Source organism: Solanum stenotomum, chromosome 8 (assembly GCF_019186545.1).
Source record: "Solanum stenotomum isolate F172 chromosome 8, ASM1918654v1, whole genome shotgun sequence".
NCBI classification, from domain to species: Eukaryota; Viridiplantae; Streptophyta; class Magnoliopsida; order Solanales; family Solanaceae; genus Solanum; species Solanum stenotomum.
Genome location: NC_064289.1, coordinates 1,036,378 through 1,049,351, shown reverse-complemented (window position 1 = coordinate 1,049,351; position 12,974 = coordinate 1,036,378). Strand labels below are relative to the sequence as shown.

The following is a 12,974-nucleotide window of genomic DNA, read 5'->3' as shown; positions in this document are numbered from 1 at the left end:
CACTTATTAAGAGTTTTTTTTTTTTTACCCTCTAGAGCTCCCACCCCTTTTGCTCCCTTGGTGACTCGAACTCGCAATCTTCAAGTTGGAAGTGAGGGGTGCTTACCATCCGAGCAACTCCCTTTCGTCAAGTTAAGAGTTTTGTTTTAGGAAAAATAAACTGTAAATTTTAAAAAATATTAAGGGTAAAATAGTAAACTATTTAATTCAACCAAAAGTGTTTATGAAATAAAAAATCATCAACTTATAATTTTTTGCTGTTTTTACCTTATAAACACTTTAATGTTTACCAATCAAGTAATTAGCTAAAATATATATATATATATATTGACTAGTCAGAATGATCCATCAACTTATAAGCTTAGTCAAATAGCTACGTATATGTATATTATTCACTAATTGTTCAATTTTTTAAAGGATAGATGAGTATAACTAGAGTACCTTTTGTTGCTCCATAAATAGAAGTACCAGATAGATGGACAAGACCAGCAACAGAAGACAAGAAAACAATAGACCCAGATCCAGATGATTTAAGAAGAGGATGAGCAAGTTGACACAAATGGAATGAAGATTCTAAATTTGTAGCCATCATATGTGCATAATCTTCACTAGTATATTCAGTAGTAGGCTTCCAAATGTTTGTTCCAACATTGTTTATCTACAACACCAACAATATATCATAATAAGGCAATATAATGTTAGGATCGAAACGATTAGGTGTCATGCGGAAGCTGACAAAGTAAACCTCGATATAAGACGAGTAAAAAGATAAACGAGAAATATACCAAAAGACACAAAGATTTAATGTGGCTTGGTCAACCGACCTACATCCACAAGAGATAAGCAATTCACGATATAAATATGAGAGTACAAAATATAGAGAGAAATAACCTCACCAATTCACACGGAATACAAAGATGTTGACACAACTGATTTATCACTTGTGTCCCACAAATTCTCCCCTCTAACCAAAACTCTCAAAGCCCCTAGGACTACATTGTGAATGTTGATTAAGTTAGAAGGAAATTATAACGTTGATCTACTTATAAAGTCCTAAACATTTTCCTACAAGAAATAGACTAGCCAAATATGGAGACTTACTGTTTTCATTTTAGAAAAAGTAAAACCTATTTATGGCAAGAAACTCAGTTTAATTAATACCCTACATATATATCCCTTAATATCAATAAATGCATCTTACTTTTCTTTTTAGTGTATTTTGTACTTGGTTATTCTTAAATTCTACGTAATATTCTAAGTACATGTCAGGTTTGAAATCACAAGACATATATATATATAAATATATAGTTCTTACAAGAATGTTGAGTTTTCCATCAAATTCCAAGGAAACCTTTTCCATGAGTTGTACTCTTTGCTCTTTAGATGATACATCACATACACAACCTTTTACTTGAAGGCCTTTGTCAGTCCACTTATTCAAACATTCATTGAGGACTGATTCATTCCTTGAACATGTGTACACTTTTGCACCAAGTTCACAAAGCTCCTCCACAATTGCATGCCTACAAAAAAAAACATGTACATGAGAATTGACTATTTAACGTTCAGTGAAAGAACTGAAGGTTGCTATCTTGAAGACCTAATGTGATCTTTCATGACATGATAAATTATATATACACACACACATTAACATGGTATCTAAACATTTAATTACAGCAAAATAAGAGTAACCAAAATGATGTGATAATATAAAAATATAGAAGTTAAACTCGAAAAAAAAGTGATAAAAAGGTTCACCCAATTCCATAAGTGCCTCCAGTTACAAGAGCCACCAAACCATTAAGTGACCATCTAGATCCTCCAACCTTTGCCATATTGTGTGTTTCTTCTGTCTAGCTAGTTGATTATTCAAGAAATTTATTGCAACGATACAACAAAATATAAGGTACCTATAAGCAGCCTATAAATAGTACTAAGATTATCTTAGCTTGTCTGGTCATATTCTTCAATTGATAGTTACTAGACTATATATAAAAATATTTCAATTTTCACTATTTCTTGTTTGAACATTGGTGGCTTTTGTATATAAATTTATTTAGAAAATGGACATTTTAAACTTATTAGGCTATTATACGAGTATTTCTGGATCAAACTATTGATGATAGAGACATTTTAAAACTATACTATAACAAATGACATTTTTATTCAATTTTGTATAGTTTAACGGCATATTCAATAACGCAATAGTAGTTTGAGTTTCCTCCGTCTTTTTTCAAACTATTCTAAAATGTTTTATTTAAGCTGAGAATCTATTGGAAATAGTTATATTTTTTTTTATTATAAGATAAAAATATAATAAATGTACATTCTATCTTTCTCAAAATTCCACTTATGAAATTTTACAATGAATATGTTATTGTTATGTTTTTTAATCGATCTAAAAAACAAAAATACTTTTTTATCTTTAGTAATAATTTTATTTATACTTATTTTATTTTTAATAAAATTTATACCCTACTTGTTTTAAACCATAATTTTTTATAAATATCTTTTTATTTTTTTAATTGCGTATCTCATCGCCATCGGAATCAAACGATTTTTTTTCCTTTTTTAAGTCTGCAACTTCACATGACTCTTGACTCTAAAGGAGTACACTGATTTGCAAAAAAATTTAACAGTATAAAGTAATATTCCAGCTAATATCTATATATACATATATATACTATAACTATTTTTATTTTATTTTTTAAAATTTTCGACATTTTCCACGTGCAGATTTGGAATATTAGGTTATATATATCATTTATTTAAGTGTAATTGCCGACCAGTACAACGAATTTTGGAATTATAGGGTCGTTTGGTGTGAGAGATAAGAATAAATAGTCATGAGATAAAAAAATAGTCCTGGAATAATATTTTGGTTTCTTGTTTGGTTGTCATGTTTGACATAACTTGTCTCACCATTTATACCATAGTGATGGAATAAGTTATCCCAGGATAACTAATCCCAAGATAATTAATCCTAGGATAACCTGTTATGTTCCCAGGATAGCTCCGAAATCATGCATATGATACTTATCATATGTTTTGCAATTAATTAAAGGTAATTGATTAAATTTAAGATTTGCTATCACATAAATCAAACTTTAACAATGCAAGCTTGAAAAATAGCTCCAAGAATCTTTTTTAGAAAATTTATTATATGTTTTACTATTAAATAATAGATTTTTTTACAAAAATTATGAAGTAATTAGTATAAGTTATGGAGTTGTCTTTGATATAAATTTTATTTTTTTTCAATCCCGAATTCAATATTTTAGATTCCAACAAATGAAAAAACAAAACAAAATTAAAAGAACTTCTAAAAGCTAGAATATAATCGAATAACAAACTAATTATTGTCTCTTTTATTAAATATACTTTATTATTGTTGTTATTATCTAATAAAAACTGACATTTCATGTTTTTGTGCTATTTTGATTGGTTAATCTTGTATTGATAGCCTTTTCATGAAAAAAATTTGGGTCGTAGTGCTCCATTTTGTTCATCTTTTGATATTCTCTTTAGAGATCGGTAGAGTTTCTTATAAAAATAATGTATGCATAAATACTTTTTTATCTTTAGCAATAATTTTATTTATACTGATTTTATTTTTAATAAAATAATTTATACCCTACTTGTTTTAAATTATAATTTTTTATAAATATCTCTTTATTTTTTAAATTTCGTATCTCATCGCCATCGGAATCAAACGATTTTTTTTCCTTTTTTAAGTCTGCAACTTCACGTGACTCTCGACTCTAAAGGAGTACAATGATTTGCAATAATTTAAACAGTATAAAGTAATATTCCAACTAATATATATATATATATATANTAAGTGTAATTGCCGACCAGTACAACAAATTTTGGAATTATAGGGGTCGTTTGGTGTGAGAGATAAGAATAAATAGTCATGAGATAAAAAAATAGTCCAGGGATAATATTTTGGTTTCTTGTTTGGTTGTCATGTTTGGCATAACTTGTCCCACCGTTTATACCATAGTGATGAAATAAGTTATCTTAGGATAACCAATCCTAGGATAATTAATCCTGGGATAACCTGTTCCCAGGATAGCTCCGAAATCATGCATATGATACTCATCATATGTTTTGCAATTAATTAAAGGTAATTGATTAAATTTAAGATTTGTTATCACGTAAATCAAACTTTAACAACGCAAGCTTGAAAAATAGCTCCAAGAATCCTTGAAAATTTATGCATATGATATTTATTAATATGTTTTATTATTAAATAATAGATTTAAAAAAAAATAATTATGAAGTTTGTATAAGTTATGGAGCTGTCTTTGATATAAAATGTTTTTTTTTCAATCCCGAATTCAATATTTTAGATCCCAACAAATGAAAAAATAAAACAAAATTAAAAGAACTTCTAAAAGCTAGAATATAATCGAATAACAAACTAATTATTCTCTTTTATTAAATATAATACTTTATTATTATTGTTACTATCTAGGAGTAATAAAAACTGACATTTCATGTTTTTGTGCTATTTTGATTTGTTAATCTTTGTATTGATAGCCTTTTCATGAAAAATATTTGGGTCGTAGTGCTCCATTTTATTCATCTTTTGATATTCTCTTTAGAGATCGTTTGGTAGAGTTTACTACAAATATAATGTATGTATTAATTTTGTGTATTAACAATATTTTGTTGATATAATTTTTTCATGTCATATATAATTAATACTTTTATTAGTTGTATATTCTATTGTGTATTGATGAGTGTATTATTAATACGATGAATTTCTAGGTATTAGTAATACAAAAGAATTTAATAAATGTATTAGCATGGTTAAAGACTCATGAATTACCTCTCAAAACTCCTTTTATTCCTTTTTCCACCATAGTTGTGAAGGATATATTTGTAAATAAATATTTTTATGCAATGCATGTTATTTTTAGTACATCAAACCAAACAATGCATAAGAAATAATTTATTCATAATTAATACAAGTATAACTAATACAAGCATTACACATACAAATATTACTAATATATTTTATTTAGCATTATTTTTATATACAATCTTACACGTACCAGCTTTAATCGTCAAGTTATGCCAACCATTATAATGGACATGGTGAAATAAATCTTTTTAATTTGGTAGAGTTTCTCCATGTTACGAATTTATTTTGTCGATTTCCTCCCCTAAATTTTTCCATGGACCAGAGATGATTCATTTTGGAGACCACTAATCGCAGACATTATGCGGTTTCCAAGGTATTAATGTCTTATCTGTGTATGTTAGCATGGCATATCTAGACATATATTTATACTATCGGTATATATATAGAATTTAAACTCAGAAAAATTATAGAAATTAAAGGCTCACCCAATTCCATAAGTGCCTCCAGTGACAAGAGCCACCAAACCATTAAGTGACCATCTGGATCCTCCAACCTTTGCCATTGTGAAATTTCTTTTGTCTAGCTAAGTGATTATTCAAAAAAAATAATTATTGCAAGTATATAGTAGTATTGTTTTCATAAAGAAGATACTATATGTGACCTATAAATACTACAATTTTTATGTTGGTGGGCCTTTAATTATTTGAGCATTATTGTCATGTGCATTGAATACGATAAGCATGGGTTCTATCTTATGAAATTTTAGAGAAACATAGTTGATCTAGCTATATATATAGGGATCCCATATATATATTATAATAATTCGGTGTGAGGAATAAAAATAAATAGTGATGGGATAAATTTTTTATATTTTGTTTGGGATAACTTACCCCAATATTTATATCATAGTGATGAAATAAGTTATACCATATATATGGTGGGATATATTAGTTATCCCAGAATAACTAATCCTGGAATAACTTGTTCCCAACCAAACGACTAATGTCATTTAATACCACTTAGACTTTCACCTCTCAATGCTATTTATTAATTAGAATTACTTGGCATTATCGTTTAAATGATTTGATTGATTATACCAATATATAATATATTAGTATAATCTTAGAAGTAGCTAGAGTCTGTAAGGATGATGTGTATGCTATTGTATGGCTATTTTGTAAAGGTAAAGCAGCTTGATTCAAGTAAATCATAATCCCTCTGTCGCTAATTACTTGTTCACTTTTGAATTGACACACATATTAAGAAAATAATGATTGATATAGTGAGTTTACCATTTTATCCCTATTAATTATGAAGTAGATGAATTAAAAACTTAAAGAGTTTCAAGAAGCTCTACATTTTTCAACATAATTAATTGAGTGTATAATAGGTAAAAAAATTTGTCCTTTCTTAATTTGTCAAAATGGACAAGTAATTAGGGACAATTAAAAAGGGAAAAATGAACAAGTAACTAGGGACAAAGGGAGTAATAAGATCAATGTATCATCACATCGGGAATAGCTTCTACAAACAAATAGTAGTATTTTATTTTGTTTTGTTGCGTTTTTTATTATAATGTTATGTATAGAAACTTATCTTAAACACATAAAAAATGTTGCTCAGAGCTGAGGTCAATATCAGCTTGATTCAAGTAAATCATAATCCCTCTGTCCCTAATTACTTGTTCACTTTTGAATTGACACACATATTAAGAAAATAATGATTGATATAGTGAGTTTACCATTTTATCCCTATTAATTATGAAGTAGATGAATTAAAAACTTAAGAGTTTCAAGAAGCTCTACATTTTTCAACATAATTAATTGAGTGTATAATAGGTAAAAAAAATTGTCCTTTCTTAATTTGTCAAAATGGACAAGTAATTAGGGACAATTAAAAAGGGAAAAATGAACAAGTAATTAGGGACAATGGGAGTAATAAGATCAATGTATCATCACATCGGGAATAGCTTCTACAAACAAATAGTAGTATTTTATTTTGTTTTGTTGCGTTTTTTATTATAATGTTATGTATAGAAACTTATCTTAAACACATAAAAAATGTTGCTCAGAGCTGAGGTCAATATCAGCTTGTTGCTACAGAAATCTTTTGTTGTTTCATTTTTGATGAAAATATTTTCCACTAATTATTTAGACTTTAATTGAATCATATATGTTGGTCAGTATAATTCAATTTTGGTAAAAAGAATGTCATATGTTCTTATACAGAAATATTTTAACTTCAATTTTTTAATTAACATACAAATATACATCTTTGACTAGTTTTAAACCAAATAATTTAAAAAGTTTTTTATTTCTAAAATTTCATTTTTCAGTCAAACACCGCCACATACATTGAAGCGGAGGGACTAATATGAGGGCTTGAGATCTAATAATAAAGTAGAAAATAAATATTAATTTTGAGATATAAAGTCTTTAAGACCACTCTATATAGTCTCAGACTCAAACTCACTTACAATTATAAGTCGAATAATTATGATATTAAATCGACAACATTATTTTTAATTTGCACAAAATTTTACATACGTGAAAATTACGGTAATGTTTCATTTTGGGTTCTTGAGTTCGAACCCCATTCAATTGCTTCTGCAACTGCTCTCTCTCGTTATGTAATTTTATTTTCTTCATGACTTTCTTCATTATCAGACGATGAAACGGGCAATGAGGGAGAAATCGGAGAAACTGGTGACCCGAATCTCTTACCGGATTCAGCCCAAAGGAAAGTGAGAGTAGTGACCAGTCACTGATCGATGGACGAACGATTGGATCTTCCTGTAGACACATGGTAGCAATCGCAACCGCTTGATTAAAACTTCTTTTTGGAATATCACCTTTAAATAATGAATCTGTCAGTTCTGAATATCTACTTGTGTCTTTGAAAATTGGTTCCGCCTGGAAAAAAAAATAGCAATAAAGACAATATAACAAATATATTTATAAAATCAAGTATAAGATAATTATTAAAGTATATTGATAGCATAAGTGTATATAAGTTAAATTCGATTATATAGTAATAATGGATTATTATCGTGTTTACTAATTGTACCACATAATAACAATAATTAGGCTTTTCAAGTTTTTTTTCCTCATAAACTCTCACCTTTCTGGAGTGCTTATCATCTGATCAACTCCCTCTTATTAATACTTAAAGTATCTATGTCTTTTTTTACTTATTTTTTGCACATACATATATGTAGTATCAAATAACGAAGCAAAAATTATATTGTGCAACTAGCGTACACATAATTATTTTCTGATTATATAGAAAATGTTGAATCCCTTTTGCATCAACGAAGATATAAAAGGAGGTTCAGAATTTGTGATAGACCACACATCCAAGTTTTGAATGTGACATTCTAGTATTTTCATAAAATCCTGATTCCGCTACTTACTAACGCTAATCATGAAAATTCGAAAAATAAAGTAGGAGGGAAAATGTTTTGACTTACCCAAGCAACTAAAATCTGTTCATGTCCATTTTTTGTAGGATCAACAGCTCTTTTTCCAGTAATTAGCTCCAATAAAACAACACCAAAGCTATAAACATCTGATTTAACAGAAAGTTGTCCTGTTCTTTGATATTCTGGAGCACAATAACCATAAGTTCCCATAACTCTGGAAGAAACATGGGAATTATCACCCATTGGTCCAAGTTTTGCTAATCCAAAATCTGATAATTTAGCATTATACTCTTTATCCAATAAAATATTTGAGGATTTCAAGTCTCTATATATGACTGGTGGATTTGCTTTATGATGTAAATATTCTAGACCCTTTGCTGCATTTGATGCTATTTTCATCCTTGTAAACCAATCTAATGGACTTCTATCTGCTGAAACGTCTAAAAAATAATAATTCAAACATTGGTTAGTTTAATTGAGAAGAGTTACGTTCAAAATATAAAGAAGTAATGCAAACGGGATCCAACTTGTAGTGTCACAATCAAAAAGAATGATCAATAGCTATTTTCATAAATATTTTGATTGGGTTGGTGAGAAAATAAAAAATAGTAATGTTTACATACAGAAAATTAGGTAATTTCTCACTATTTTAGTGAGAATCTGTATCACACCACACATTTTCCTTATGAACTAGTTCGGCGGAAAATGATTGAAAAAAAATCATGTTTTATAGCACAAATTTTCAAATAATTCGCGATAAAAAAATCTTTATTTCTAATAATGTATAAATACATAAAAAATAATTTTGACCTGTTGATGAAAATGCAATTACAGATAAAAAAATATATACTATATTTTTAGTCAGAGGTGGTGGGTATCTTGCTCTATTGTATACATGGATGGAGCTAAGGTATCGCAAGTAGTTGTTCTGAATCTAAAATTTACATTTTATATATGAGGTGAAAAAATAGTTTTTTTATATAATACTATGTTGAATTCCGATTTCTTCCTATGTTATTATTACTTTACAACAAATATATTTATAGAATCAAGTATAAGATAATTATTAAAGTATATTGATAGCATAAGTGTATATAAGTTAAATTCAATTATAGTAATAATTGACTATTATGAATTATTATCGTGTTTACTAATTGTACCACATTTTTATATATAATAACAATAATTAGGCTTTTCAAGTTTTTGTTCCTCGGAAACTCTCACCTTTCTGGAGTGCTTATCTGTCACGACCCGAGTCTACACCCTGGACGTGGCCAGCACTCGAAGACCATTGCTGGTCCCCAAGCGAACCCTCATCCTGGCTGACTACAAGCGGAAAACTAACTTAAGGATGCAAAAGCTTAAAACTGAAATAAAAATTCATAAATCTTAAATACAAACTTTAAATCCAAAGAAAACTCTGTATAGTAAAATATATACAACTCGCTATAAAAAGGCAACTTTAGTCTTTAAAACATTTAACAAAACAATTGAAAGACTTCTAAAAATCTATTGTCTATCTATGAAGCCTCTAAATGACAATGATGGAAGTCGGGACAAGACCCACGACCTCCTAACAACTGAAAGTAAAGAAAATCCTCCGAAAACAAGGAGGCTCACCATAGCTAACTCGAACTCCTGGATGTATCAACGAAGCTCTTGTTGATAATCCTGAATACTTGTGTCTGCATCATGAGAAAATGCAGGCCAAATGGCTCAGTACGTGGAATGTACGAGCATGTAAGGGGAATTCTAAAACATAAACATAGGTTTGAAACTGGATAAAAAGGAAACATACTTACCTCTTCTCAAAACTTACTCAACTCAAGAAATACTCAATGATACTCATTACTCAACTCAGAAGTATTCAAGGATAAGATACTCAACTCAGAGATTAGATACACAACTCAAGGATAAATACTCAACACAAAGATTAGATACTCAACTCAAGGATTAGATACTCAACTCAAAGATAGATACTCAACTCAAAGATACTCAACTCAAGATACTCAACTCAATGATACTCAACTCAAGATACTCAACTCTGGATACTTAACTCAATATAAAGCAACAATAAGAGATGCAATATATAGAAAACTTTATAAAATAGTAAAAACAACTTAGTTCGCTAAATAAAATGCAATAACAAACTCAACTTTACTTATATAATAAAGTAATATAGTTTCTATGGGAGTTTCTCTAACCAACAACCACCACTATGAGCCTAAGTGGTGATACAACATCTTACCCACGCTGCCAGAATTGTCCTATACTTTGTCGTCATATAGAACGCTTAACTTAGTGGATCCACTAGTCTATACTAAAAGCATCTTATGGAGTCATCTAAAAAGTATGATCCTTTACTACCCATGAAGGCTACATGATTTATGGAGACTTGAGTTATCTGAACTCGCATCCCCATATCGGTGCTCAATACTACTCCCAAAATTTACTTAGCTCATATGTTTGTAAAAACAAAACTCTTTCTCTGGTTTGAGATAATTACTCAAAACTTGGCTTAAAAACTCTCTTGGAAATCATAGTTTCCTCTTTACTGAAAAACTAGCTCAAAGGTTCTTTTGAAATCTCAGTTTCCTTTCTTGTTTAAATGTGAAAACATTTACTCTTTGGGAATACGTAGTCCCAATATACTCTTTTGAAGAAATGAACTCAACTCTTTACTCTTTGCTTAACTCAAAACTTAAGTCTTAAAACAAAGTTAAAACGTTTGTAAAAGACTTCTTAGAATATGGTTTATGCCGAATTATGGACGTGAACAACTCAATGCAAGGTTTTCAATAACCAAAGATAGAACTTAATACTTGGAACTCAAGAACTTCAACAATACTACTCACTTCAAGAATGCTCAACTCAGAGGGTTCATGCGGAATTTATGAGCATGAACTATTCAACTCAAGAACTCAAGGAATCAAGGACTCAAGGATACTTCTCATCTCATAACTGCTCGACTCATAGGGTTCATGCTGAATTATGGGCATGAACAATCAACTCAAAGACTTCATCGGTAACATGTAATAGTCCCATGATTAGAAATATAAGCTCAAAAGGGTTAGAAACTCAATACTTAAGACTTAGGACATGAAGATATTACTCCTCTCATAGATACTCAACTTATGAAGTTCATGCGAAATTTATGGGGATGAACGACTTGACTCGTAGGTCTACACAACTACATGGAACTCATGTATATGACTTTTCTCATTCTCTTACTTAGTTACTCAAACTTAGTTCGAATTGATAGTTGATCTCAAAGGATTCACAATTGAACTCAAAGGCATTCTTGAACTCTATTCTTAACTCTCTCTTGAATGTGAATTATGAATTCAAGATATATGTTTCATGATATGAAGGATCTAGTGATGACAAAGTAGACTCATGAATACATTTTCCTGATCCTCATACTCACTTGCTCGAATCTTGAAACAAGTTACTAGTAATTGTAGAAGACTCTTAAAAAAGACTTTAAGGGGCCTTATCAAAAAAGGTTTGAAAGAACTTTCAAACTTGACTCTTGACTTTGATCCTAACTTTTCTTGAAGTGGATTATGGATTCAAGGTTCATGATCTCATGTTTATGGAGGATCTCAATAACAATATATCAATTCGATAATTAGGAATAGAACTTTTAAAAGAAACACGAACTCAAGAACTCAAAATCAACTTATCTCAAGAATACTCAAATCTAGGTGAAAAAATCCTAGATTCCCTTTTTACTGATTTAAACGTAGATGTAGGGCGTGAGTATGAACTAGTCCAACACTATGATAGCCTTACATACTTGAAAAAAATCAGGTTCTTGAAGAATCTTGAAGAAAAACTTGATTAGAAGCCTTGAAACCCTAGCTTGAAGGTAAACAATCAAGAAGACCTTTCTTGAGATTCTCGAGTTAGTTTCTTGAAATCTCTATGGCCAAAAATTACGATTTTCATGAGTGAAGATGAAAATCTGATTGTTTTGAGCTTTTTGTTTGTCAAGAAATTCTTTGATGGTTTTCTTGGAGGTAAAAAGACAAAAACAATTATTTTCAATATTTTTCCGTCGGCTAATTTGTAACAACACTGTATAGGTTACTAAAATAGTCATAACTTTTTACTCAAATATTGGATTGACGTGAAATTGGTGGGGTTGGAAAGTAGATTCAATTACATTTAATTGGATAGGTTTTGGCTCACGTAACTCTTAATATTCTAAGAGATATGGTCGTTTAAAGTTGACCCAAGCAGAATCTTACATCAAAACTTAATGAAATTTCAAGAACATTTATCAAGAACTCATCAAGAACTCTAATCTTTAAATTTCAAGAACGAAACTACGTTGAATAAATCATGATTGGTGTGTGGGTGAAAGAACCCAACACTATGGAAGGTTACATACCTCTTAGGGCTTAATCCCATGGCAACAATCCGCAACAACTCTCAAGAATCTCGATGAACGCTTCGATCCTTTGTCTTTTCTCCTCTTTTCTCTTCTTCTTTTCTTTTTTTGAACTCTCAACTAAAAGGCGTAAACTAGGATTATAAAATTAAACCTAATCAGATTAGACCCCTAAAACCTTACTAAAAATGAATTAAATCTGATTGGGTAGGGAAAGACCAAAATACCCCTCACTATTTTCGGCTAACTTTCCTTAACTAAACAGCCTAACTTCAAAAGGTCAT

The 12,974-nt window shown here is 29.6% G+C and overlaps 3 protein-coding genes across 5 annotated transcripts in view; 1 reads left to right on the top strand and 2 right to left on the bottom strand.

The window, feature by feature from the left end:
- Positions 1-9,707, bottom strand: part of LOC125874333 (wound-induced basic protein) — a 120,347-nt gene extending 110,640 nt beyond the window's left edge. The window contains exon 1 of the mRNA XM_049555205.1: positions 9,704-9,707. The gene's annotated coding sequence lies outside the window, so the exon portion shown is untranslated. The remainder of the gene's footprint in view (positions 1-9,703) is intronic.
- LOC125874324 (vesicle-associated membrane protein 721-like) overlaps positions 1-12,974 on the top strand; it is a 122,165-nt gene that overhangs the window by 51,626 nt on the left and 57,565 nt on the right. The gene's annotated exons all lie outside the window — the stretch shown is intronic.
- Positions 1-12,974, bottom strand: part of LOC125874319 (tropinone reductase homolog At5g06060-like) — a 47,425-nt gene that overhangs the window by 1,109 nt on the left and 33,342 nt on the right. For 2 of the 3 annotated variants that reach the window (XM_049555190.1, XM_049555189.1), the window contains exons 2-4: positions 5,359-5,426; positions 1,316-1,523; positions 442-658 (exon numbers count right to left, since the gene is read on the bottom strand). In XM_049555190.1, coding sequence (XP_049411147.1) covers positions 442-658; positions 1,316-1,523; positions 5,359-5,426 — 493 coding nt within the window. Of the gene's footprint in view, positions 1-441; positions 659-1,315; positions 1,524-1,758; positions 1,934-5,358; positions 5,427-12,974 lie in introns of those variants that run through there. The other variant, XM_049555188.1, reaches the window with a different exon arrangement.